The 27977-nt window shown below is 36.0% G+C and overlaps 5 protein-coding genes and 1 long non-coding RNA gene across 7 annotated transcripts; 2 read left to right on the forward strand and 4 right to left on the reverse strand.

The window, feature by feature from the left end:
* Positions 1-1984: 1984 nt before the first annotated feature.
* LOC104721276 (aquaporin PIP2-7) lies at positions 1985-25868 on the reverse strand. Its single transcript, XM_010439222.3, has 5 exons — positions 25845-25868; positions 3227-3621; positions 2826-3121; positions 2379-2519; positions 1985-2288 (listed from the first exon to the last, which is right to left on the reverse strand). The coding sequence occupies exons 2-5, from the start codon at positions 3510-3512 to the stop codon at positions 2169-2171; spliced, it is 843 nt and encodes a 280-aa protein (XP_010437524.1). The 5' UTR covers positions 3513-3621; positions 25845-25868; the 3' UTR covers positions 1985-2168.
* Positions 6632-8086, reverse strand: LOC147933569 (uncharacterized). The gene is made up of 4 exons (XR_015570346.1): positions 7670-8086; positions 7507-7580; positions 7258-7423; positions 6632-7153 (listed from the first exon to the last, which is right to left on the reverse strand). It is a non-coding gene; the product is annotated as an uncharacterized LOC147933569 (long non-coding RNA).
* LOC104721278 (catalase-2) lies at positions 10372-13407 on the forward strand. Of its 2 annotated transcripts, none has more exons than XM_010439225.3 (8): positions 10372-10692; positions 11132-11228; positions 11319-11596; positions 11684-12460; positions 12555-12644; positions 12731-12798; positions 12891-12984; positions 13071-13407. In XM_010439225.3, exons 1-8 carry the CDS (start codon positions 10678-10680, stop codon positions 13128-13130), a joined length of 1479 nt encoding a protein of 492 aa, XP_010437527.1. In that variant the 5' UTR covers positions 10372-10677; the 3' UTR covers positions 13131-13407. The 2 variants fall into 2 exon arrangements, with proteins under 2 accessions (XP_010437527.1, XP_087331526.1); XM_087475400.1 differs by having other exon boundaries at positions 10531-10692; positions 10908-11228.
* Positions 14011-16025, reverse strand: LOC104721279 (chloroplast protein FOR GROWTH AND FERTILITY 1). The gene is made up of 2 exons (XM_010439226.3): positions 15541-16025; positions 14011-15067 (listed from the first exon to the last, which is right to left on the reverse strand). Exons 1-2 carry the CDS (start codon positions 15859-15861, stop codon positions 14276-14278), a joined length of 1113 nt encoding a protein of 370 aa, XP_010437528.1. The 5' UTR covers positions 15862-16025; the 3' UTR covers positions 14011-14275.
* LOC147933570 (uncharacterized) lies at positions 20069-21040 on the forward strand. Its single transcript, XM_087470948.1, has one exon. The coding sequence runs from the start codon at positions 20069-20071 to the stop codon at positions 21038-21040; it is 972 nt and encodes a 323-aa protein (XP_087327074.1).
* Positions 21234-23164, reverse strand: LOC104721280 (putative BOI-related E3 ubiquitin-protein ligase 3). Its single transcript, XM_010439227.3, has 2 exons — positions 22258-23164; positions 21234-22160 (listed from the first exon to the last, which is right to left on the reverse strand). Exons 1-2 carry the CDS (start codon positions 22525-22527, stop codon positions 21639-21641), a joined length of 792 nt encoding a protein of 263 aa, XP_010437529.2. The 5' UTR covers positions 22528-23164; the 3' UTR covers positions 21234-21638.
* Positions 25869-27977: the final 2109 nt, after the last annotated feature.

Consider the following 27977-nt stretch of genomic DNA (forward strand, 5'->3'; position numbering starts at 1 on the left):
ACGATTTGTTATTTGTTATTTTTTTTAATGAAAACTAGAAGTTACTCCATAATGATTTTTAATGGAATTTTAATGGTAGACAAATGTTATAATTTATTCACTAGTTGATTTTAAGAAAATAATGGTTAGAGTTAAATTTTTAAAATCATTACTTAAGACAGCATTAATATTTTTAAAACGACATGAAATTGTTTTACGAATTCACAAAACTATAATAAGAAAGAGAGTAGTAGAAGAAAAGTAATAAAACAAACTCTGGTACTCTGTTTTAACTTCTTTGCTCTGCTTTTTAACCGTCGCAACGGACAAAGCAATCTGTTACGTCATTGCGACAATGCTACTGGGCTTTAGTTACTCATGTCGGCTTTAACTGAGCCCACCGTGACATGGCCCATAAGCAGCTCCCATTGGTTTTGTTCACTAACCAGAGAGTAAGTGTAAACCGGCGAAATTGAACCAGGATTCCCTAGAGACAAAACTGTGTGGCTTAGTCTTTTTGCACAATATGAGATTTCAAGTCTTAACTAATACAGAGCAGTAGTTAATAGTTCTGAAGTTCAAACTTTTTTTATATTAAAAGGACAATTTCAGTGGGCTCCAAAGAATTCACAAGATGGCAAATTATCTTTAAAAAAACAATTTGGTTTACTTAAATTATTTGCCATCGGTTCATGTGTCACACTCAAGCAAATACTATCTGTATGAATTTATGGGATATAACTTATAAGGTTTGTTGCAAGTTGCAAAATTGCTCTTATCCAGAACCCAAATTATACAATGGTTCATAAGCTGCTGTTAGGGTTTACCAAAACTTCATATGAGTGGACCATATTGAACCTACACTAAGAGATAATGAAGAATCTATCATAACGGCTAAGTATTTTAAGAAGAGAGAGAGACACAAGGCGTGTTAACCAGCAAAGAGTGAAGGCCATTGTTGTGGTCCCTCTCTATATTTCTCTCTCTCCTCTGCATTCACTTTTCTGAAAAGACGAGACATGAATTATTATTATACAACTATTTCATATGTAGACTAATGCGTATGTATTGTAGTATATCCACAATTCAATGTATTATAAACAAGTGGTTGCTGCTAACTTACTAGGCCAACTCTCACTATCGTAAATTACACTTTAAACAGCTAAGCGTAAACTTATTCCTACCAGGCAAAAACTATATTGCTAATCCAACTAAACAAACTTCAACAATACTTAAAAAGTCGCCTAAGTTATGCCTTAGACATATTTAGTGCTTATCGCTTTCATGAGCTGCTATCATGAAACATTTTAGAATGACCCTTTAGTCTGAAGTTCATTATTCAGTTAAAGTTGGTAAAGTCTTTGTATACGAATCATTTCCCAATACATACAAACACATATGGGTTGAGTGGGTCTAATCAAAAACTTGTCTGGAATTACAGTAATTGATACGGTAAGTTTAGGAGAGACCCATGTGATGATAACACATTAGCTAAGCGACACGCGGCGAAAAAGGTTGAGTGCGGTGGAAAAATGGGTTTAATGTCTGCTCTCTTGTCTGGTTGTTACAATCCAATTGGCTCCACTTCTTTTTTATCCCTTTCACAAAAACAAAAAGGTACTCGCACGAGTTAAAAAAGCCAAGGAAGGAAAAATAGTTGTTTTTTTCTTTGTATCAAGTAGTATCAACTAACGAAAAAGATAATCATACCAAACGGAATCCAATTTAAAGAGAGATGGGAACACTCGTTACGCATCCTTCTCACTCCATCACTCTGATATGACTACACGTGCCTATGACTGAGTGGTGTAAAGATGACCCGAGGACCATGTTACGGCCGAAATTTGTTTTCCTTTTCTCGTTGGAAGCTTGTTGTTTGCATATCTAAACCACTCGTTACGCATCCTTCTCACCCCATCACTCTAAAAAATTTCTAATTTGGATTGTTCGATATTACGAAATTAATTGTAGAGAAAAAGCAGATTAAATTTAATTTGCAACAAAAGACACACCAAAACTAGACTATTTGAATTAACAATGAGGAAATAAAACAGAATTCATAGGGCCAATTTCCATAATTAACATCATCCAAACCATCTCTCTCTCTCATTACACACAAAAGAACAACAAATAATAAAGCGTTTTCAAATCTTAAGTCGTTTCTTCACATATGTTTTAAAAAGCCTTCATTAATTGGTCGCGTTGCTTCGGAAGGAACCCAAAGCCTTAATTGCTGAAGCTCTCAATACGAATTGGTGGTAAATTGCTGCAGCTAGTGCTCCCAGGAAAGGTCCAACCCAAAAGATCCACTACAAAACCAAAACAGAACCAACAACATTAAAGGCGTGTTCAATTATAATTTAACCCTAATTTTAGAGATAAATTATCAAAGCACTTACTTGGTCATCCCAAGCCTTCTCGTTGTTGTAGATAACAGCAGCACCAAAGCTTCTTGCTGGGTTAATACCAGTTCCAGTAATGGGGATAGTTGCCAAATGAACCATGAATACAGCGAATCCAATTGGAAGTGGAGCCAAAACCTAATCACCAAAATTTATCAGAATCTACACACAGACCCATCTGAGGTAAAACAAACTTTGTCATAAAACCCTAACGAAGATTCAAACTTTATCAGAATTTACACAAACCCATATGAGCTGTAAGCTATCACTAAACTCCAAAAAGATTCAAACTTTATTAAGATCTACACATACCCACCAAATTCTATAATAAAACTCCTTAAAGATTCAAACTTTATGAGTAATATACACGTACCCATAAAATTTTGTCATTAAACACTTAAAAAGATTCGAGCTTTTTTAAGAATTTCTTAAAACAACACTTACGGGGATGTGAGAGTCACGAGCGCTTCTCTTAGGGTCAGTAGCAGAGAAGACGGTGTAAACAAGGACGAAAGTTCCAATGATTTCAGCTCCAAGAGCAGTTCCGATGTTGTAACCATCAGCTACGGTGTTAGCTCCTCCACCAAGAGTGTTGTAAGGAGTCTTCATGAAAGCTTTCACGAAACCCACACCACAGATAGCTCCAAGACACTGAGATATCATGTAACCAACAGCTCGAACCAAAGAGACCTTACGAGCTAATAGCAGACCGAAAGTCACAGCTGGGTTAATGTGACCACCTACGGAAGAAAAAAACAAAACCAAGATTAGCTACAAAAACAACGACCTAAACAAAGTAAAAGATTAAGTTTTTTCGTGTGTGTGAGAGAGAGATTTGAACTTACCAGAGATACCGGCGGTGCAGTAAACGAGGACGAAGATCATGCCGCCGAAAGCCCAAGCGATACCGAGTAAACCAACGCCGTCACAAGGACCGGTTTGCTTCTTGTGGCCGATGACGGTAGCTACAGTGACGTAGAGGAAGAGGAGCGTAGCGACGAACTCAGCGATGAGAGCTCTGTAGAAAGACCAAGATTTGAGCTCTCCCATGTCAAAGAGCGGAGCTGGTGGAGGATCCACGTAGTCTTTCCCATGGTGAGTCTTTCCTTCTTCGCTCACTTCTTTCGACATCTTTGCCCTTTTTTTTTTTTCTGGTTTTGTTTCTCTCTCTCTCTCTTTCTAGCTTAAGCTATGGAGCTCGAAATGAGTGGTGGTGTGTGACGACGACAGTGTCTCTCCTCTGCCTTTTTAAAGGGAAAGAAAAACCAAAACCCTTGTTTCCACCACCATTGGATAAGCCAAGGGGTAGTTTCGGTATTCTACATTTGTATAATCTTCTAAATAACTCTGGTATAATCATTATATTTGTACGATTATAGAGTTAATTAGTAGTGTGACAATAATGGAAAACTTCTAGACATTGTTTCGGGAATTTAAAATTTGTCAGTTGATAACCCCTCTAAACTAACTTAGTACTAATAATTAAACTAGTTACTAAATGTTGTTGTTCCTTAGAACTTTCTAGTTGTAGTTAAATCACTAAACCACAAGGGATAAAAAGTAATTACTACTAGTACTTTTGTTGGGGTTTTTTTTTTTGTTTTGTTTTGGTTGTCACCAATAGTAGTTTTTCATGCATTATTAATGGTACAATAATAGTCAAGTTTTTGTTTTAGTACTATATGATTATAGTGTATAAAATAGCAATCAAAGTGGGGTCTATGTGCATGGCCAAAAATCTTCTGCAGCTCTGTAAATGTGAATATTTTATTTCTTACTAATATGGAACAATGGGATAAATACAAAATGTTTTTAATAAATTAAAATAAGGCATGTTTTTTTTTTTTTTTTGTAGGTTTGTTGAGTAGTATTTTTTTGGGGGTTAACAAAACAATTTTGAAAGAGATTAAAAAAGAAAAAAAAGTAAGAAGGTGGGTAGGACCAAAAGTGTACAGGTAAGCCATGTGAGGGTTAATGATAGAAATGAGGTGTAAGGTTTTTTCGTCAGGCTGTCATACAACCCCTTCTTCAACGGTTATATTATCAATATATATCTTTGTCTTTTTCTTTTCTTTCCTAAATCTTTTTTTGGCAACTTTCCTCTTTTATTTTTTCAAATTAGGTCAAATGTTTGTTAAATTACAGCTTTGAATTACTCAAACAGATTGAAGATATTATTTTACTCAACGAACCCAACAAACTACTTTTTTTCGACCGTCTAAAAGCAAACAACATGAAAACAGATATGGAAAAAGGAAGAAAATGTTACTTGCGGTAATTAAAAGGGAGGAAAATTATGAAAAGGAAGAGTCGAGACTTGTGGTGGGTACCGTTTTTTTAAATGTATAGACAAAACTTCACCGGCAGATGATGATTATAGTCTATTCTGGTTTAAAGCTCTCTCACATTAATGTGGTTGTCCTTTGATATTTGAAGAATGTCGAGGAACTATAAAATTGGTTCAAACGTATTTTTTATTTTAGTACAAGATATGTGGGAGTATAGGCTAATGCAAGAACTACCAATCCTTAATTAATAAAATAAATACAACCCACTAACGGATAATACGAAGTGCTAAGTGCTAACCCGTAATGAGTGTTTTTTTTATCTAAAAGCAGACCACCATAATCCATACTTTTTCTTTCGAATTTTGTATAAGCTAACATGACATTTGTCCTTATCCTCCAGTCCCTAATCACCTTTTTCACTTTGTTAATATCCCTGGCCGATTATTACTTTATCACTTTGTGTAATACGACTGTTAATACTTACTTCACTTTCACGCAAAATGTGATATAGAATTATGAATTTACTAAGTAGACCCACGAATAAATTTAGTATTCACATTTACTAACTAGACCCACGGATAAATTTCATCATTCGAATAAACTACGACAAAAGAAATATATTTGATTTGAAATTATGTTGGCTTTGGTAGAGGAAGTGCCAGGTCGATGTGCAATCATAGAAAGATGATGATTGTTTTCCTCCTCAATGAAAAAAATATGCGTTTTCGTATAACATAAATATATTTGGAAAATTAGGTAAACATCTTAAATATATATAGTATAAATCTAAGAAATGCAAATACTAAAACCAGTGCACACATTCGACATTCCAATTCGAATTACATTTTGAAACTAAACTAGGACTGAGAGATGGTTCATGCGACCCTAGTTTAGTAATGTAAAAGTCCCATTTACGAAAATAAAAATTAAACGGCAATAAGATTTGAGTATTTGTCACCTTTCTTCTGATATAAACACATGTTATATATACTTTGGAAACAAAAGAATAAAATACTGGACAGTGCTGGACCATCTAAATATATTCCACTAATTAAAATCTTCGTAGTGCAGAAGAAGTTGGGATAATAATACTACTTTGGTTTCGCCCGAAATCAATGCATGTGAGATTAATGAATCAACCATCATATCTTTTATATGATTTTGCTGCCTATATATCTTTTATTTATTAGCTAATTTCAATTTGTAGTTTAATTAAGTTTTGATAAAATAAGTTTAGTCCACAGAGAAGAGAAATGACCTAACAAAAAGGGCAAAACAAAGCAAAGCAATCAATGTGTATAATCTAAAAAAACATCCACGTCACTGTATCTCCACATCAGTTTGGCAAAAGACAGGTCAGATCTCTTCGTATTAATCCATACAGCTCATGCCACGTGTATCGTATCTCGTAACGGCTAGAACGATCCACACAAACAACACATTACATGTCTTTTTCCAACCAAAAAAACAAAAAAGATGGTCCTCTTTTTCTTTTAGAATTTTTATTTTGTTCGATTCTCTCTATCCAACGGTCACTAGCTAGCTACACTTTGATTTAACGTAAACAACTTTTAAAAATAATCGTTAATATTTACTGTAGAGAAGTTACCGATGCTTTTATGGTTCAATTATGCCCTACAGAAACATGCTTTTTTGATAAAGCACTTTATTTACATGTTTAGTACAGTAATTAGTACTAGTAGATGCGTTTATTAATTTTGTGTACGTACCCTACCGTACATATGGACCTATGGTAAGCTAACGAGTAACGTGTTATATATGTGTAAGTACTTAAGTAATTATCTTAAATTATTCTTTAACTATATATTTTCACATTAAAGAAAACGTAGAACATCCTTCTTCTCGTTCATTGTTTTTTAGGCTGAATTTGTACCTTCATAGTGCATCTGTGTTTACGTTTTCAGTTCAGAGAAATAGCATATATAGTTATAACATTTTTTAAAATAAATGTTATGTCCCTTTTAGATTAGCACGTTTTAAGAGCATGCTTCTAAAGTCTAAACAACATAGGCAGCTTATTTTATCCGATTTAATATTTAAATTGAATTGTAATCGTACTATTATAAGATTTGGGCTTAGCTCAAACATTCTAGCCCAATTTGATATCATCACCTTTGCTTTCCTACTGTCCGGTATCAACGATATTTCCTTTCATAGCAGTTTTTGGGCTATAGTCTATTCATAGTGGACTCGAATATCTCCTTCTTCTTCAGCCCGTTTAATAATATTGTGAAGATTGAAGAAGAATCTGTCTTAAGCATGTTTATTTTCATAACTGATCGTACAACATCACGGGTTTAAAATGTGCATGGTCGGCCTGCTGGCTTTAATTAGGCCATTGTAAATGTAGGATACAATTTGTTTTGTTTTGTTGTGCGAACTTGTTGGCTTCGTCATAACCAATAGTGTTAAGGCCTTTCAAAGATTTACCATGTGTATGGCGATCATACATTGATTCCAGACCTTTCAAAGGATTACACAAGTCATCAAATTTTATATCATGTTCATAAAAGTCTAATATATATATATATGCATTCCAAAATCAGCATGAATCAGATGACCTATACTTCTGAGAGAGCCAGAAGGTTCTGTAGGTGGGGCCCATTTGGAACATGATAATCTCATCTCGACACATCTCCCAATGGACAAAAACAAGAAGTAATAATCAATTCACACGGCATATTCGTTCCGCCTGGAGCGTTCACATTAATTCATCACACGATCCACGTCACCCTAAACCATACTAAACCACTTAATAAAGGTTTTGTTAGAAGACCAAAAAAAAAAAATGAAAATAACATGGATGGATAAGGAACCGCAAACTCCATGACGTCCTCATTTATTCCGTATTCCAAAAATATTTATTTGGTTTTGTCTTCCTCTTACTTGCCTTTGTTACCATAAAAAAAAAAAAAAAGTTTTTTTATACGAAATATTATATATTGACAATATCGCAATCGTGGGTTCAGCTTATCTTACGTTCTCGGGAACCTAAATTCGGATGCCACTGTATGATTTTATCGTCTGGATTTGAAGGTCTTGGGTGTATTAACCACGCCTACATAGAAGAATTAATCCCTAAGAATTATATGAAAAAATGATAGAAATTTCAGGACCCTAAAGACAACAAACAATGGCATTATCTACTTAAAATTTGTAAATGTGATAATAAAAAATTCAAGTATCTATAATCACTTATGTGTGTATCAGATTAATCCCATTTAGTTACTTTACTTAATACTAGTATTAAAGGGTGTTATTGGATTATAATTTATAAAAAAATTTGTAACATTTCAACAAAATTATCAAAAGTGAATCAATAAAATTTTTTTAAACATTGCTAGATAGTATTCTATAGTTTTGTTGATTAGTTTTCTAAAATCTTATAAAATGTTCCAAAAAATCTCTGTATTTTTTAGTTATTTTCATGACTTTATTGTGTAAAAAAAGTATATAAAATCATTAATGAATAACATAATAATTGAATTCATTAATAATCTTAGATTTTTTTGTTTTAATTGAATACCACAAAAAATTTAATGACTTTATAAAAGTTCGAATATAATAATCCAAATTTGTTAAGATTTTAAATGACTTTTTACAAATTACAAACTAATAACATTAAACTTCAGCAAAATTTAATAAAATTTTGATCTAATAACAACAAATTCTAATTAACATTTAAAGTCTTTAATGTTGTAAAACACTTGTGGACTCTATAGACCGGTCCGCTCACAGTCCGTTAGGACAAGGCCATTCGGCCCATATACCGGTCCGCGCATGTACGGCCCATCGGCCATTGCTTTACGGTCCATGGCCATTGCTTCACGGCCCATGGCCTATCTTATGTATACGCTTATTTTATGGGTTTTAGCCCTTGTACTCCTATTATATATACTTGTAACCTCGACATTAATCAATAAGACTAAGAGATTTCACTTCCTAAATTCTCTAGTTTACAACACGTTATCAGCACGATAGCCTCTAACCCTAAAACCTAAAAACAGCCGCCGCTTCCCAAACCCTAAAACCCTAAGGCAGTCGCCGATCTTCTTCCCTCTTTCACAAACCCTAAACCGTCTTCGTTCTTGCTCCCATCCGAGATCAAACACTCTTCTGTCCGAAGATCTCCTTGTTCACGAGCATACCTTAAGCTCGTGATCAAGCTTCTATCGACAGCTTGATCGAAGTTCGTGGTCCGTGTTCGGGGGTAAGTTCATCTGTTCGCGGTTCGTGATTCCGGACGAGAAAAGTACTCAAGAGATTTAATATGGAGCAAGCTCACCCATTGACTAGCCCAATGGTTGTTAGAAGCTTAGACTTGGATAAAGATCCATTTGCTCCTAAGAAGGCCAATGAAGAAATTCTTGGACCTGAAGTGCCTTACCTCAGTGCTATAGGAGCGTTAATGTTCCTGGCTAGTCATACTAGGCCGGACATATGCTTTGCCGTGAACCTCCTAGCAAGATATAGTTCTTGTCCAACTATACGGCACTGGAATGATATTAAACACGTACTACGGTACCTGCGAGGGACGATTGATTTTGGTTTATTTTATACTAACCATAACCGAGACTGTCTAGTTGGTTTTGCTGATGCAGGTTACCTATCCGATCCACACAACGGTAAGTCACAAACAGGTTATGTGTTTACGCACGGCGGTACGGCGATCTCTTGGCGTTCAATGAAGCAGACTCTTGTGGCCACATCGTCAAATCACGCGGAGATCCTAGCCATCCATGAAGCCAGCCGTGAGTGTGTTTGGTTGCGGTCCATGACCCAGCATATACGGACGGATAGCGGCTTAGAAGACAGCAAGGGAGCAACCGTCATCTACGAGGACAATACGGCTTGCATCGCCCAGCTCAAGGAAGGATACATCAAGGGAGATCGGACGAAGCACATACTGCCGAAGTTCTTCTTCACACATGAACTACAAAAGGCCGGAGAAGTTCAAGTGGTGCAAGTACAGTCCTGCGACAACTCAGCCGATCTCTTCACCAAAGCATTGCCGACATCGACGTTCAGGAAGCTCACGCACAAGATTGGGATGCGGAGACTTCAAGACTTGGAGTGATGTTTGGATCAGGGGGAGCAATGTGTGCTGTACTCTTTTTCCTTCACCAAGGTTTTGTCCCATTGGGTTTTCCTGGTAAGGTTTTAATGAGGCAGCATCCCCTAAGCACATTGCAGCGATCCCATCCAACATGGCATGGTCATCTCGTCCAAGGGGGAGTGCTGTAAAACACTTGTGGACTCTATAGACCGGCCCGCTCACAGTCCGTTAGGACATGGCCATTCGGCCCATATACCGGTCCGCGCATGTACGGTCCATCGGCCATTGCTTTACGGCCCATGGCCATTGCTTCACGGCCCATGGCCTATCTTATGTACACGCTTACTTTATGGGTTTTAGCTCTTGTACTCCTATTATATATACTTGTAACCTCGATATTAATCAATAAGACTAAGAGATTTCACTTCCTAAATTCTCTAGTTTACAACATTTAAAAATTTATTCAAATCTAAAATCAATAACTTCCACTTAGATAAGCTAAAAATATTCGATTTAAAAGAAAAACAATTTTATCAATTAATTATCTTATAATTCGTACAACAAAATTAAAACAATTTTTTTTCTTCTGGTTTGAATAAATAGTAGGTAAATCGGTGGTTGGATTAAGAAAAAAACAAATTTCGTAGTACTGTGATCATAAATAATAATACGCGACGTTTCCTGAATTTCTTCTCGCCACAATAAATAATATTTGGTATTGCAAATAAAATTATGAAAAAACGATAACCTTTATAAAATTCCCCCCAAAATTAAAAAAATAAATAAATAAATAAAATAAAAGCGCAAAAGGCAGTAAAACACACGCCATATATAAATAAGGGAAGCGAATATTATAATTCACATCCATCTCCTCGTTTTGTTCAATCTCTCTACCAAACTCTCTCATCTCCCTCTATCAACAACAACAACTATGGATCCGTACAAGGTAAACCCCTTCTTTTTGCTTTATCTATATCATCACCTCTTCTTCTTATGTGTAATCTTTGCCGTCGAAACTGGGCTGAAACGTTATTTTATTAAGCTTTTGGAATTGCACCCTAATTAAGTTACGTTTCTTCATATATACTCTTATCATCACTGTTAGATTGGTGTCGTCGATTCGGATTTTGACTTTTTTTTTTTTTTTTTTTTTTTTTCTAGTCAAATCCGTAAATCCAATTCGACTATTCCATTGCTCTATACTGATTTCTCCCAAGAAGATCGTGTTCACTTTTTTTTTTAGTCTCGGATTTTGCGGTAGATTTATGTTGTCGTCGATATGACTTATGGATAGACCATTGAGTTTTTTTTTGATTAATGATTTTGATTTTCTTATTTAATTGAATGTTTGATTAAACCATGGATGATATATATGTATGATGCAGTATCGTCCAGCTAGTTCTTACAACTCTCCCTTCTTCACCACCAACTCTGGTGCTCCTGTATGGAACAACAACTCCTCCATGACCGTTGGACCCCGAGGTATTTCCTATTCTCTCTATCTTTAACTAAAAGTTTAATTTGTAAAATGTTAAATCTTTACACAGTTACACTCATGATTCTCTTTGGCAGGTCCTATCCTTCTTGAGGATTACCATCTTGTTGAGAAGCTAGCCAATTTCGACAGGGAGAGGATTCCAGAGCGTGTGGTTCATGCCAGAGGAGCCAGTGCTAAAGGTTTTTTTGAGGTTACTCATGATATATCTAACCTCACTTGTGCTGACTTCCTCCGAGCTCCTGGTGTTCAGACTCCCCTCATTGTGCGGTTCTCTACCGTTATCCATGAGCGTGGTAGTCCCGAGACTTTGAGAGACCCTCGTGGTTTTGCTGTCAAGTTCTACACCAGAGAGGTCAGTCTTAAGTTATTATTGTTTTTAAAATATATCTTGATGAGTTTATGCTAGCAACTGAAGCAAGTGATCATTCTGTGTGAATAGGGAAACTTTGATCTTGTTGGAAACAACTTTCCTGTCTTCTTCATCCGTGATGGGATGAAGTTCCCTGACATGGTCCACGCCCTTAAGCCAAACCCAAAATCTCACATCCAAGAGAACTGGAGAATCCTTGACTTCTTCTCTCACCACCCTGAAAGCTTGAACATGTTCACTTTCCTCTTTGATGACATTGGTATCCCACAAGACTACAGGCACATGGATGGTTCTGGTGTCAACACATACATGTTGATCAACAAAGCTGGTAAAGCTCACTACGTGAAGTTCCATTGGAGACCAACCTGTGGAGTCAAGTCTCTTTTGGAAGAAGATGCTATTCGTATTGGAGGAACCAACCACAGTCACGCTACTCAGGACTTGTATGACTCTATTGCTGCTGGAAACTACCCTGAGTGGAAGCTCTTTATCCAAATCATTGATCCAGCTGATGAAGACAAGTTCGACTTTGACCCGCTCGATGTGACCAAGACCTGGCCTGAAGATATCTTGCCTCTTCAGCCAGTTGGACGTATGGTGTTGAACAAGAACATTGACAACTTCTTTGCAGAGAATGAGCAACTTGCCTTCTGTCCTGCAATCATTGTTCCTGGGATACACTACTCAGACGACAAGCTTCTTCAAACTCGTGTCTTTTCTTATGCTGACACTCAGAGACACCGTCTTGGACCAAACTACCTCCAGCTACCAGTCAATGCCCCAAAATGTGCTCATCACAACAACCACCATGATGGATTCATGAATTTCATGCACAGGGATGAGGAGGTACTTGATATGACGATACTAGTAGTATCTTTATATCAAACTTAAAGCTAGAATGTCATAGTCTTACAATAAGCTATTGTTGTTGTTACTACAGGTCAACTACTTCCCGTCGAGGTATGATCAGGTTCGTCATGCTGAGAAGTATCCAGCTCCACCTGCAGTCTGTTCTGGAAAACGTGAGAGGGTAAGTTATCAAATCTGTTTTCCTCTGTTTCTGTTTGGCTCACATAAGAAACATGTGTTCTAATAGTTTGAATTCTGTTTCTGCAGTGCGTTATTGCTAAAGAGAACAACTTCAAGGAGCCTGGAGAGAGATACCGTTCCTTCCCACCAGAGAGGTACCAATTGTTTTTTCTTTTTCTGATGCCAACTCAATGCATAAAAGAAACATATGTGTTCATAATGTTTTACGGTTTGGTTTCGACTTCAGGCAAGAACGATTCATCTGTAGATGGATTGATGCACTATCCGACCCTCGCATCACACACGAAATCCGCAGTATCTGGATCTCTTACTGGTCTCAGGTCTGAATTCTCAGTCTCATTTACTCTCTCATTGTGAAGTTTTAAACATTTTCAGAGACTGATTGGGTAAAAAATGTGTGAAACAGGCTGACAAGTCTCTGGGACAGAAGCTGGCGAGCCGTCTCAACGTGAGACCAAGCATCTAAAAATTGAGTGTTTGGCAGTGAAAGATTCTTGATTGGCGTTTGTGTGGTTCTAATTAGCAGAGAAGAATGGGGGGGAAAAAAAGATGGGGAAGAGATCAAATTTGAGATAATACAATCTTCAGCTTGTGGATCTTATATGTGCTATGTTTGTAATAGTATGCGTTTAAAGACCAAAAAACCTTCTGTGTTGTTGTGACCTTAGTTTTGTCTCTTGTTTTATCAAAAATAATACATTATATACATTGAAGATTTATATAATCGGTGTTATTTGATGAAAGCTCTTTTTTGGTCCTTGAACGATCGTGACATGTCTGGTACGTTCCTATATACTAACAAGAAAGGTTTATTACACCTGGGCGTCAAGAGCTGTCGACGAAGACGTGTTTTTAGTACGCATGTTCTGGACGAAAGGGCAAAGCACGTATGAAACGAAAAAGACAATAAAGGCCATAAGATTAGGATCTTATGTGTGGGTATTAGAGAATTTACAATTGTTGTTAATATGTGTTGCAACAATGGCCACATTTGTATAACGTCGTTGTAGTAAGTGTGGGGTCTTGAGCGTCTATAGATTTGGTTGTTGAATATGTGATAACTGATAATCTGACAATTTGGGTTTGAACTCCGCTTTGACGTTCTGACATTAGTAAGTAAGTTTGGTTTTGACATTTTTGGGTTTGAATTTGTGACACAGAAAGTTCTCTGTTCAAATGGTATATACAAAACAACTTAAAAGTAAACATACTGTTAAATGTTAATATTCTTTCATCGTCATATTATGATTACTTCGGAGGTGGACACTTAAATCGAATTCCATATTAGGACGAAGATTTTGCATTAGCTAAAAAAAGAATGTCTAAAAACGATGAGATCCGTAACGTGTGTCAGCAAGAATACATTCATATTATAATGGTTACATGCAAGTTGTTCAATAATTCAGAACCAGAACCAAACTTCTCTTAAAAATAAGGGTAAAGAAAAAGTGGTTTTCGTGGAGAGGGAGTTTCAGAAGCAAGACGACGAGATTGTGTTCGTACAAGCACCAGTAAATTGAATGAACCAAAAAAAAAAAAAGACTCTTTCTTCTATAGAGCTACAAAGATATCAGCTTCTCTCATTTACCTGAAGAAGAAGCTTTTAGTTTCTCAGTAGAGGCTAAAACCAAAGAAAGGGCTGATGACAATTCCCAATCCAAGAGCTATAGCCACAAGAGATGAAGCCCAAGTTAGTTTCTCTGTGATCCTTGGAACCTTCTCTTTCAATGCCTCACTACAAGACCCAATAAACGCTGTGTAACTTCCCATCGCGATAACCGTCCCAACCAGAAACATTATCAGAAACGCAGACCCTGCTAACCGAGATGGCAGAGCCAATGCAGGCAAAACAATCATCAGAGCATCCGGTTGTAACCCGTGAACCACTCCAGTTGCAAATGTAGCAAACCCAATCTTCTTCTTTTTGGGAGTTGGTAAGCCCTCTTTCTCTGTTGATACCATGCTGATGTCGGTTTCCAAGGCAACACAAGGTTCTGGAATCTCTGAAGCTTCTTTGATTCCCATAGCACCAATGATGACAAGTGTCAATCCCACAATCCTTGTACCCCAAGTTTGTAATACTTCAATGTGAAGCCGGTCTTTAAGTAACAGAAACAGTAAACCAAAGATGACTTGACCAGCGTCGTGCCCACATCCCCAAAGAGCGCCAACAGCAGCACTTTCCATTTTGCTGCGTCCGATTGAAAGCGGAGCTAAAGCAGCAAGGTGATCAGGTCCTGATAGCGTGTGCAAGCAGCCAGCAAGGAAACCTGTCCATGCACTGGTTAACCAACCGGTTTTAGCTGCTGTCTGGAAGCTAGCGAAAGCAGGTGGTGCAAGAAGCGGGTTAAGCAAAAGCGCAGCTACTGCAGAGATTAGTATGACCGTTCCAGTAGATAATGTCTGCAAAGAAACACAGATTTGTATAGATTTAGTAAACCACCCCATGTGAATACATACATAAGAGGACAGCTAACAAACACAATGTAAAACACACAGACAGATCAGCCACTAATCTTACAAGCTCAAAATAGTTACAGAGCCAAAACCTTTTTTAAGTAGGTTAACAAGAAGCTAAAATTAGTTTTGAGTTCTCTTGCTCTGGATTTAAGATATACAAGTTCCAACAAGTCTGGATCTTTTTGAGATTTCTATAAATCAAGTTCAAAGTCAAAAGTATGGTATAAGCTCACGAATCCTAAAACTATGAGAATCTGATTCCGTGATTCTTGTAACTGACAGATTAACCCAACAAAATTGGAACTTTTTTTGTAAACAAAACCCAATAAAACCCCAAATCTAATGTAACCCAAGCATCAACATATAAATCCGTAGATTTCTCAATTCCAGTGATCAAAACGCGAAATTGAATTTACCTTTCGCTGCTCAGAAGCAGTCGTCACGATCCGTTGGAGAAATCCGGGATTAGGTTTGGATTCTTCCGATTTGGGAAACCCATTAAGGGAATTGTTAGTCTTATTAGATACTAGAGGCGTAAACGCTGATGGGTTTTGGAAAGCGTTGCAAGAGATTGAGCTGAGTCGGCGTGACGACTCGAGCCGACGGTGATGATGAGATGAGGAGACAAAGCCCAGAGTCGAAGAGCGGAGACGAGGAAGGAAAGGAGAAGTCTTTGGAAGCAATTTGGAAGAAGAGACAACGGAAGAAGAAGACGATGGTTGCAGAAGCCTTTCCATGGCGTCCTTCTCCTTATACCTTCTCTCTCGGCGAGTTCTCAAAACTGAAGAGAGGAGGAGTACGTGCGCCTTTCTCTGTTTTTAAAGGATATTCGATTTTTTAAATATGGATTTTTTTTTTTTTTTTTCTGTTTCTTTACAAATAATGTAAATTACGAATTAGTAACAAAAAAGAATACTGTTATGATATTTACATTTTTTAATAATTCAAAACTACTACAAATCTTTTTATTACACACTAAACCACGCATGGAATTGGTGGTTTTTTAATTTAAAAATGCTAAATTTTGAAAAGTTTAATTAGGTGAAAATTTCTTATTAGGTAAAAATGTAGAATGGACAACTCCCGTAATAAAAGCCGACTCGCCTAAATATTCTTACGTTAATTAGCAATGAGACAAAACAAGTGAACTTTTTAAACATGCCATAGTTAGATCGAGCTTTAATACTATAAAAAAAAAAGTTGTGTGTGAAATAATTGATCGAATGTGCATAGAAGTAAGGTCCAAAAAAACCCGTGGGATGGGTCTTGTTCCATCGAGTTGTATAAAAATATGTAAACGATTTGGTAAAGTAAGGCCTAGCAATTAAATGATAAAGAATAGTACTTTTTACTGTATTTCGTTTGAAATGTCAAATCTTTCGCCTAACAAAAAAAAAAAAAGAAACGTAAAAGCAAAATAGGATGTATATGGAATCCACGACGCATCCACGTTACTGTTTTATTTCCTCGTCTGCTTATATAGACTTTACCTACCTACATTTCCCAATTTCCCTAGTTACATTTTCAATAGCAACTTGTTTATTTTCCTTCTTCTAATATATTCACTCAGATGATCCAGTTTGCAGTAACAAGTTTATTGAAATTAATTTTTATATTCGCAAGATATATAAATAAATGCAGTAGGTTATTAAACGAAATGGTTTATGAGATTATAAAAGCATCTACGTGGCAAAATATGAAATACGTGAGCAAAATAAACTATCTAAAACAACGTTTTGGATAATTGCATAACAATACCTCGAATTATTTATATTTTCCCAAGAGTTCTTTATTTCTTTCGCATAAAATAACTGGATTTGGTTACTCTCTACGAGCACACGTCGAGCAGTGGCGCACATGTCATTATTTATAAAAATTATTATCTTTCGGTGATGAATAACAAACAACATGTGTCCATCCTCAGAGACTACCCCAACTCTACCTTTATACGATTTACGAAACAAACAAATACCATCGATCTTGAATTGAGATCATGTTTTGAATACTGATTCATTATCTTATGTTCTTCCGTTCGTGTTTAAAATTCATAATCAAAATCACCGTGAATATACAAAAAAGAATGAAGTCGTTTGTTGTTGAGTCCGTCTAGGAGGGATTGTTTTAAATTCCATCTTTATTCCATTAGCAAATTGAGCAATGATGATGTCTATGTACTTTTATTATGTGACGACGTATCAGTTCCAAACTTCTTGTCTTTTTCCGATAAAATAGTTGGCAATCTATTGGGGTCCCACTTCAACTACGGGCCTAGTGTTTGTGGGGAAAAATGGGCCGGCCCATGTGTCCATATGTAATCCAATTAATTACCCAATCTTGTTTCTGTGAGGTTTATTATTTTTGGCGGATTGGGTGTCCGTGTTATTTTTTACTTTTAAGCTTTTCCAGTAAAGAGTCTAAAACTAGCAAAGACTAATTTGGGTTTGGAAGACTTAAATCCGTAACCGTAAATTAGAAAACTCCATTAGAAGCGATAAACACCCTACAACGCTAACCACTCTCCCATCCATAGGACCGCAGACCGCTTAACGTCGATCGTTTATTTGTTTTCTTTTTATGTTCAAATAACATTTTACATTTTTTCAATGAAATTTGTACAAGTAAATTATAGAGATTCTGTTTCTGTTTATCGTAGATAAAACAAATTCCATTCAAATTATACCTTGCGTAGTCCTACATTCAAAAACAAAAATAAACAATTCCTAATAAAAACTACTAATATAGATGAATAAATAGTACAATGATATATCATATATGAACATAAATCTATCACAGTTAGGGAAAAAAAATCTAAAGGCAGTCGGGCATATGTAACTATATCACAATATCACATAAGAAATATTGCAAGTCGCTCAATTACAACTTTACAAGTTAAGCAAGTAATCGATATATTTAAATCAAAAAGTGGAAAAAGATTTGTTATACTTTTATATATGTGGCAATGTGAGTCTAATAATACCAAGGATGGGTTCTCACAAATACAAAGTTTAATTCTTAGTTAATTGACAAATTGAACGAGGGTACATAATAGTAGTATAGTACGATCTAATATTAGATGCTGATGCATTAAACCAAATAAAAATAAAAAAAATTAGATGCTACAGTGCTATTATATTTATAGGTTAGGGTGTGTGTGTCTAGAAACCTAGGGTAGCACAGATCTGTCCAAACAGAGATCGAGAATCCATAAAACGAAGGAAGGGCACAAGTGTTCAATGAAACATGTTTCTGTTTAGGAAAGTGCGAGAACTCAGTCCTATGGTGGTGGTGGCAGGCCAAACTCTGATTCTCCTCTTTCAATTTTCATTTTTAATGTTCAAGTTATTACTATTGTTATTGTGCCCTCTTGTCACTGTACTAGTATTATTGATTATTGCGCAACCCAATACTAATACCCTACAGCTTTCTCCATTCCAATACGCGTGTGTCTACGGGACTCTACTACCACCTCTTTCCTCAATAACACTTTGTAAGTTTTTTTTTTAGTTCTAGTTTGTTTCAAAGAAAAAAATATTTGTTTCTACTATTATATATATATATATATATATATATATATAGGGTGGAATGGAATTTTGTAAGAGCTTTGATGAAAAAAATGAGATTTGATCAAAAATGGGTAGAATGGATAATGCAATGCATTACTTCAGTCTCCTATCGCATTCTGATCAATGGGGATCCCAAGAGACGAATTAGGCCTATACGGGGGATTCGTCAAAGAGACCCAATCTCCCCATATTTATTCATACTCTGTACCGAGGCGCTAATTGCTCAAATTAAGATTGCAGAAAAGGAGGGGAAGATTCAGGGACTTCGTATCTCGAACGCAAGCCCACGGATCTCCCATTTACTGTTTGCAGATGACAGTTTATTTTTCTGCAAAGCTGATACCCAGCAATGCAAGGAAATTATTGACATAATCCGCTCATATGGCGAGGCATCTGGACAAGAAATTAACTTCTCCAAATCTTCCATCATGTTTGGAACCGAGGTCCCGACCCATGTACGACAAGAAATTAAATCAATTATTAGGATATCACAAGAAGGAGGCATGGACACTTACCTGGGTCTTCCTGAGAAGATCCATGGGTCAAAGGCACAAGTCTTTGCATTTGTGAGAGATAAGCTCCATAAGAGGGTTAATTTATGGACCTCAAAGTCCTTATCCAAGGGAGGCAAGGAAATCCTGATCAAGTCAGTGGCGCAAGCGATTCCGACATATGTAATGTCGTGTTTTCTCTTACCAAAAGCTATCTGCTCTAAATTAACTAGTGCCACTGCCGATTTCTGGTGGAGCAACAAAACAGATAGTAAAGGATTACACTGGTTCTCATGGGAGCAAATGTGTGCCAAACAATCAGAAGGCGGGCTAGGCTTCCGAACATTAGAAGATTTTAATCTTGCCCTTTTGGCAAAGCAGCTATGGAGGCTTCTCAGATACCTAGATTCCCTTCTTAGTCGAGTCCTTAAGGGGAGATACTTTCGATATTGTAGCCCATTAGAGATACAAGTTTCAAATCGACCATCATATGGTTGGAGGAGCATGTTGGCGGCAAAACATGTTCTTTCTTACGGGATCCGTAAGACTATAAGCTCGGGATTCAACACTTGCATCTGGACGGAACCATGGATTCCAGATACGCCAGCGCGACCTCCACAAGGGTTGACTAACGAAAGAAATCCTCTGATTTGTGTTAATACCTTGATTGATTTTAACACAAAAAGTGGATAATAGAGCGTCTTCAGGAATTCTTTCCCCCAAAAGATATTATCCTTATTCTGGGAATCAAACCGAGCTTGAACGCCTCGAGGGACGGATATTCGTGGACCTTGACGAAGTCTGGAAATTATACCGTTAAATCTGGATAACAAGCCGCGAGAGCTATCTCTCGTCCTACTTGCGGCCTCCCTCTTCAGGGGCCTAGTGTTATGACACTCAAGGCGCAAACATGGAAGTTAAAAACATCACGGAAGCTAAAGCATTTCGTGTGGCAATGTGTGACTAGGTGTTTGGCAACATGCCAGCGTTTGTACTATCGTCATATTGGTAGGAATAAGGAATGTCCTAGGTGTGGAGGAGTGGAGGAAACTATAAATCACATGCTATTTGAATGCCCCCCAGCACGTCAAGTGTGGGCTTTATCGTCAATCCCTACCCACCCCATGGTGTTTCCCTCACCTTCCCTATATAGCAACCTTGATTTTCTATATTGGAGAGGTAGAGACTATGGTGCCCTAGATCAAAATCTGCGCACATTTCCTTGGTTGATGTGGTACATTTGGAAGGCAAGAAACAAGAAAGTATTTGAAAATATCCATGAGTCTCCGCAAGATACAGTGGAAAAAGCTATCCAAGAAGAAGAAGTATGGAGAAAAGCAAATAATAGAGACCTAGCACCAACGGTAATGGAGGCAGACACAACTTCGACACCAATCCCACAAGAATCTCTTGTATGCTTTATAGACGGATCTTGGCATGAAGAGGTGGATAGGAGTGGGCATGGTTGGATTGCGTCTATTGGCGATAGAATCCTGCACATGGGGCTAAAAGGATCGCGCAGAAGCCTGTCCCCATTACATGCAGAGTTAGATACCCTTATTTGGGCTATGGAATGCTTATTAGCGTTGGAGATGGATAAAGCTCTTTTTGCTACGGATTGTTCAGACCTCCTAAGGATGAAGTCTAATATCGAGGATTGGCCGACCTTTTCATCAGAATTGAAAGATTTTGCTCATTTCAGAGATAGATTTACCGATTTTAGTATTAGATATATCCCTCGCGAGGATAACACCCGTGCAGATAAACTTGCGAAATGTGCAAGAGCTCGAGATGTCTGTTTTTCCCATGTAAGTCCGTCGGTTCCTAACTGGCTCTTTTTCGAAGAGAGTGATCTCCGATAACTTAATATATGGGGTTTGATGCAAAAAAAAATATATATATAATTTTTTTACCTTTTTTTATATAACCAAACATTAGTATTTGTTTATAATTATTGTTTTTTAGGAAGTGTATACTGTGAAAAATATATTTAATTACTAGTAAACAATCTTAAATATATCTTTGCTTGTGGAATTTTAAAAAAAAATCATGATATAGAAAGAATAGCAAATTTAAGCTTTTATATTCATAAAAATTCATTAGAGATAAAGGAAAATATGGATTATGTTCATCAAATCCAGCTGGCTTTCTTTTTTCCTCCATTGATGGGGAAAAACCACAAAAAAAAAAACAAAAAACAAAAACAAAAAGGTCAAAAAGAAAACCCTAATTAGAATTTACTTTCTTGATAACCTTTTTTCCTATTCTAAAATGCCTAATTTTACTTTCCCTTTTTTCCCCTAAAATTTCCCCCGGAAATTAACCAAAAAAATTACCCTGCCACGTCATCTACCCGGGGTTAAAAATTCTCCGGTCACCGGAATACAAAACTAGGCACATTCTTCTTCTTCTGCTAAGTTTCTAACCAAACTTTCTCGGGAAAATTTTCAAAGAAAAATCCTAGAAAATAAAGGCTTCGATTCTGTTCTTCTTGGGGGTGTTACAGATAGGACAAAGAACAAGCCCTTCCTCACAATCTGTGCAGCAACAGAGATGCCTACACGGCAGAAACAGAACTCTCGTGACTCCATTAGACCCACAATTGCAGCAACTACTACTACCACTACTCATCTTCTTCTCCGCCGGAAAACTATCCCCCTCTCCGCCGCAAAACGACCCTTCGTCGTCCACCTCTGCAGCACCAGCGTCGTGACACGTGGCGGCTCTCTCACGGACCTGTTCGAGCGTTGAGTTAAGCGTCTGCACCATAGCTTCGTTCTCACGAGCCAATCTCTGCCACGTTTGATTCTCTGTTTCCATCTTCCTCAGCAGATCTTCGAGTTCCATGTTCTTGCTCAACGCTTTCGACATTTCTTCTTTCTTCTGGTTCATCAAAACCAAAGCTTTGCTTTCCATTTTCCTTAAGATCATCTCCATCTCTCGCTTCCTCTGTTCTTGCAACACATACCTCAGCCTCTCGTTCTGTTTTCAGAAAACAAAAAGATTGAAACTTTATCACTACCCATGATTCCAAAATCGAAACTTTATGGTTTTTTTTTTATTACAGAATAAAACGAACCTGTATCTTGATGAACTGATCGATCTCTTGTTTCTGTTTCTCCATATGAGCGGCTAAAAAGTTCTGAGGACGAGACTGTTGTTGATGATGATGAAACAGAGCTTGCTGGTTGAAATCTTTCTGCGACTGGAGATGATTGAGATAATAAGACTGACCGTTACCGATTCCGATTCCGCCATTGTTGTTGTTAACCAAAGAAAACTCAGACCCACCAAACCCGATTTGATTCGCGTTCGAAGCGTTGTAACTCAACTGCGCTTGTATTGCCATCTTTTTGTAACAAAAAAATAAAAGCTTTGATTTTTGTTTTGTTTTGTTCCGATCAAAGGACGATGACCAAAGAACAGAGAGGGAGAGAAGTAAAACCGATTAATAGAGAGGAGGAAACCGAGTCAGATATATGTAAAATCTCGGGAAATAAACATATACAATGCATGTAACCTCTTCCTCTGCACGCACACAATATATATATATATTTATCTTTGTCGATGAGAATAGAAGAAAAAGATGAAGGGGGAGGAGTTAAAGTAACTGAAAAAAAGTTAGAATAGGAGAGGCAGAGAGAGAGGACTTTTTTGTTTTTGGGGTTACTAGGTCATATCATCTCCCTTAATGCTTATCTGACAATTAAAATTTTATTATATATATATATAGAGAGAGATGGTTTAAGTATAATATTAGCACTAAAGAAACGACGTACACATGCTGATTATGTGACTGAACTATCTTTTATCTTTCCAAGGTCAGAGATTTTGCCAGAGCCGTTTTGTCTTTTAATTTAGTACTGCTTTCTTTTTTATTTTAGGCTTTTTCGATAATGTGAAAGACAAATATTATAGTATACAAAATCCAAGTGGAATTTATGGCAGGGGCACAGAGTTTTTTTTTGTTTTCCTTTTTTCTTTGTATTTACTTCTTAATTTTGGCTCTGATTTTAAATTTATTGATAACCTCTGAATTGGTCAGTTGGGTCATCTGGAACGCCTGAAATATTTGATTTTTTTGTTCTATTTTTTTACCACTTTTTTTAGTCTTTTTCTAATTATGAAGTTTTTTTTTGTAATTTTCTTTAGTCAAACGATGGCTGATTTACCCATTATTTTGTTCTAGAAATGGTTACGCCATTATAAGGAAAACAACAACCATATCACACCAATTGTTACAATTGATGTTTTTTTTTTTGCTTTCTTTCTTATTTCTTGTTGTTATCCACTACCATAGGCTTAAATTTAGATGTGCACAAGAAAAAAAAAACAAAATTGGAAAAAGACAATATTTATATATTACATATTGTATATTTTACAGCTAATTATTCTGACTCGTAATTAATATATATATATATATATAGACACAAACATAGACATACTTCTTTTTAGAATTGATGATATTATTATTTGCTGTATATTTAATATATTGAGATATCATAGCATATATATTAATATATTAAGATATTATAGCATAATTTTCATTTTTAAATCTGGATACTTCTTTGCAATTTTCGAGGAAGTTTATAAATCAAAATAGAAATTTTCAGAGACATTGACTTTTATAAAATGTTTGGTTAACTGAAATTAATTAAAACGCGGTATATGTTAATTTAATTAATATTCAATGAAATCATAGTATCCAAAATGCTTTCTTTGACTACTAAAAAATTTCTGGTCAAATATGGCTTAAGAGGTTCTTCACAAAATCACCAAATTGATGATATATGATTTTTCTTTAATTTATGTGAAGCACAAGATAAAAGAAAACTCTCTATTGTGAATTCTACCCTTATAGGTATCCGTCGCAAATCATTGAGAAATTATTAATATACGTGGAAACCAAAGTTATATACACAAATTTGATTATTTTTATTTGTTTGACTGAGATTCAGATTAAGATCCATATTATAGGTGTCCTTTTGTTCATCTTTTATTGTTAAGATAGTGTGGCCATGCGACGGGTTTATTCTTAGGCGATATTCCGCAACTCGCAATAGTCATTCTTGTGGGTTAACCGTTTCAATACCCACACACTTATGATTGTGCATGCATATGCTTAATCAGTTCTACTTATATACACAGTACTTTTAACGTCACATGTATTGGAAAACATAAAATGGAGCCAAAAGTTCTAAGGTGAGGTACCATTTGATCAATATGCATGCGGCATGCCTATTATCTCTTGCTACAACATGGAACCATCGCAAAATAGAAGCATACCACGTAAGGAAAATGCAACTGTTTATTAGAACTATATGGTTGTATTAGAATTATTTTCTCCATTTCAGTTTATTTATTTAATGGATTGGCTTTTGGACGGTAAGAAAAGAAAACATGGAGAGAAGGGTCCATATTTATGAAGTATGACATAATACATGCTAGAGGAATGGTGCAAACCATGTGATATTTCAACTATTGTGTGTCTCTCTCTAATAAGTATTTTTATATTATAGTACATGATTTAGATATTGGATGACTTAGAGACACTAGTTGGCTATTATTGCTATCATCCGAGTGTGTGTCGCCTGTTTCTTGGGAGGTGGATGTGTTGCTTTGTTTCCCCCGCAAAAAAAAAAAAAAATTATATTGATATATCAAGAAATAAGAAAAGGACAAAGTACTCACAAGAAAGCCCCCAAAAATTTCCACCTCTCGTATCTACCGACACGTTTCCGATGCATTGCATCTTCCACATATACATAACCCAATACTTACTTACCATTATAGTCATGAATTGTACGACACTAATCCCACTTTCTTATAACGTTACATTGGGTGATAACTTAGTATACACGTGATGCAAGACCCTTTGAACGTTATATGGACGCCGCTTAATCTTATGGCACCGATAGATCGTTGTGTATTTAATTTGCTTATCACACACGTACGGACTAGTAGAAAATTCACCTTTTGGTTTTGGATCTTAAAGCCTAGCAGTATTTTTACATAATTTTCGAATCAGATTTAGGCGGCCTTTGACCCAAATCAGATAATATATAGTAATAAACAAAATAGTTGTTACAAAATTTACAGCGAAAAAAACATGTTACAATACTTGCCCAGTGAGAGCATGTAACACATGTTTTGGAGAAGTAGTTATTAGCTTCAATCGCAATTCCATCCCATTGTTGTTGCAAATGTGTGGCTGAGCTGCGTAGTCTCATATAATTCATTAGACCTATACAATAAGTCGTTTAATTATTTTCGTTACACATCTGCATACATTTGTTTAAAACAAACAGAGGAGTTGTTGAATTCCTAGGCACCATTAGTTATTACTAATATATACTTTATCTGGCATAATCGCTTCGTACCGACCATGTTTGAATGATATTAATATATAATCACAAGGATACATCATTATAAATTCATGATATATAGTTCATTATTTTCTTAGTATGTAGCTTTAATTAGTTTAGTGAGATGTAATTTTGATATCGATGGACGTTAGGAAAATTAACGGATGACAACAAAGTGGTCATAAATCACTATAAATTAGGGGCTTCTCTATTACTTCATCTAAAAGTTTCTCGAACGTTTCGTGTTTTGTGGTGAAAACAGACATTAATTAACCTAATTTACTTTTGAAAATCCTTGCACAAAACGACACCGACAACTTTTTGTGAATTTCATCCTAAATGATATTTAAATATCTAAACGAAGCTCGTAAATTTTACTCAATCCGTCGTGTTTACTATTATGAAATAAGTATTTGTTTTAAAAATGCGTGTTGCTGTACATGTAACATAATGTAAAAGCATGCCACGGAAAAAAAAGAAGTAAAAGCATGCGTGTATTAAAGCCTTACATTGCGTTCGATCAAATCGTCACATACGCATCGTGACACACCCACCACTCTCGTTTCCAAACCAGTTCCAAGTTTTTGTCGAATGGTCCAATTCCAGACCATTTAAGACTTAATTCTCAAACATTAAACCGAGAACATGTTTCCGTATTTCTAACGTATCTCAGAGTAAAATAATCATACTATACTTCAAATTTAAAACTTAGGTTTCACGCTAAATTATGAATACATGTACTTAAACTTGGGTTTGCGTAAAAAAAAAATATCAAGCACTTAATAATTAAAGAGACTGTAACTATTACGGGACTGTTGGTATTGTACGTTTTCGAAAACGCAAAGGAAACAAAGGTTTTTGCATTTGCCTCTTTGCTTAGCTTGTCTTACTCTTATGTACCCCGTACAACTGCTATATCACTATCCTCCATTGCTCTATGTTTTTTCCCCTTGATAATCGACTTACCTTATATAGGCTTTAGGAGTACTTTTAAAATTCAATTCAAACATATTGGTTCTATTTTAGATTTTTTTTAATTCATATTTTTGCATGTATGGTAAAAGTTACATATACACTAAAAATGATATATGTAGCTAACCATTCAATATACATAAAAGACTTTAAAACACCGAAGAAAAAAAATATATATATATAGCATTTTCATTCCTTTCATTAATTATTTTCCTTGAGAAAGTCTACGGGACAACATAAAATATTGAATAATTTTTGTCTATAGTCCTACAATTGCAATGATATTCAGATTTTGAATCCGTTACACAGATTACAAAATTCAGTCACCACCAATACTACGCAATATTCACACCAATTTTTGTTGATAAATATATTTTTAAAAAATTTGTTCGAAAAGGATTGTGCATCATTATCAGCTATAACGTCCACATGCAGGCGATAATATAAGCCTTGGCCCTCGCTGTCGCCAATGGGCGTTTGCCATCGGACTTCGGTACGTTCGGATATCACCAACCGCATTCAAAGCCATACATATATTACGCTATGGCTATGGATTGGGTACCAATATATAATATGTACATTACATTTAGACGAACACGTACGTTAGAGATTACGTATATTTATGACATATAGTATATATGTATACATAATATACAATACTTGGGTTCGAGTTCCCAGGTTGTATGATGGACAACCAAAAAATAGTATATATTTCACCAATGCCTACATATGTAAGGTATCATTGACTGCATTACAGATCCTGCATTGTCGCATATGTTGTAAACACATGGTCCATACTCCATCGTTCCAACTGATTAAATGATATACGAATCTGTCTATATTGTCCACGTCGATAAATGCCCAAATATATAATTAACTCTTTCACAAACCACACATCTACATGGATATACATACAAAGAAAGTTCACGATACAAAACCAGTAAATTATAGATTTCGGAGTTAGTGAAAACCACTAAATTGGAACACATTTTCTTGATTTTAAAACGCTGGATTTGTTTTATAAAACAGTTTAACTATTACTATGAGAAGTTAATGGGATTAGAAAAGTGATAGTACAAAACAAAAAAGGAGAAAAGAGATTAGGGTTAAGAGAGTGGGGGTGGTTTCCCGTGGCCATGCAAAGGTGTCAGCTTCGTGTCACAGTCTACGATGGACACCGACACACGAAACTCATGTGAACTGTTCTTTCTCTTCCCTTTATTTTTCTCTTTGTTTTCTTTTTCACTTTCTCTTCTGTTCTCGAGAAAAATCAACATAAATGGACAGAAGGCAAAGCATTGTTATTTCCCTCTTTTTACAGGAAACATTACTATTATTCTTCATAAAAAAATGAGAAAAGGACAATGAGATTCATTTAACAGATAAAGATTTTCACCTTGGACCCAAAAAAACAAAAAACAGAAAATATTTTAAAGTTAATTTCCAACAAATTTCTCGTGCA

The sequence above is a fragment of the Camelina sativa genome, chromosome 11, assembly GCF_030686135.1.
Source record: "Camelina sativa cultivar CO46 ecotype springtype chromosome 11, ASM3068613v1".
In the NCBI taxonomy this organism is placed as follows: Eukaryota; Viridiplantae; Streptophyta; class Magnoliopsida; order Brassicales; family Brassicaceae; genus Camelina; species Camelina sativa.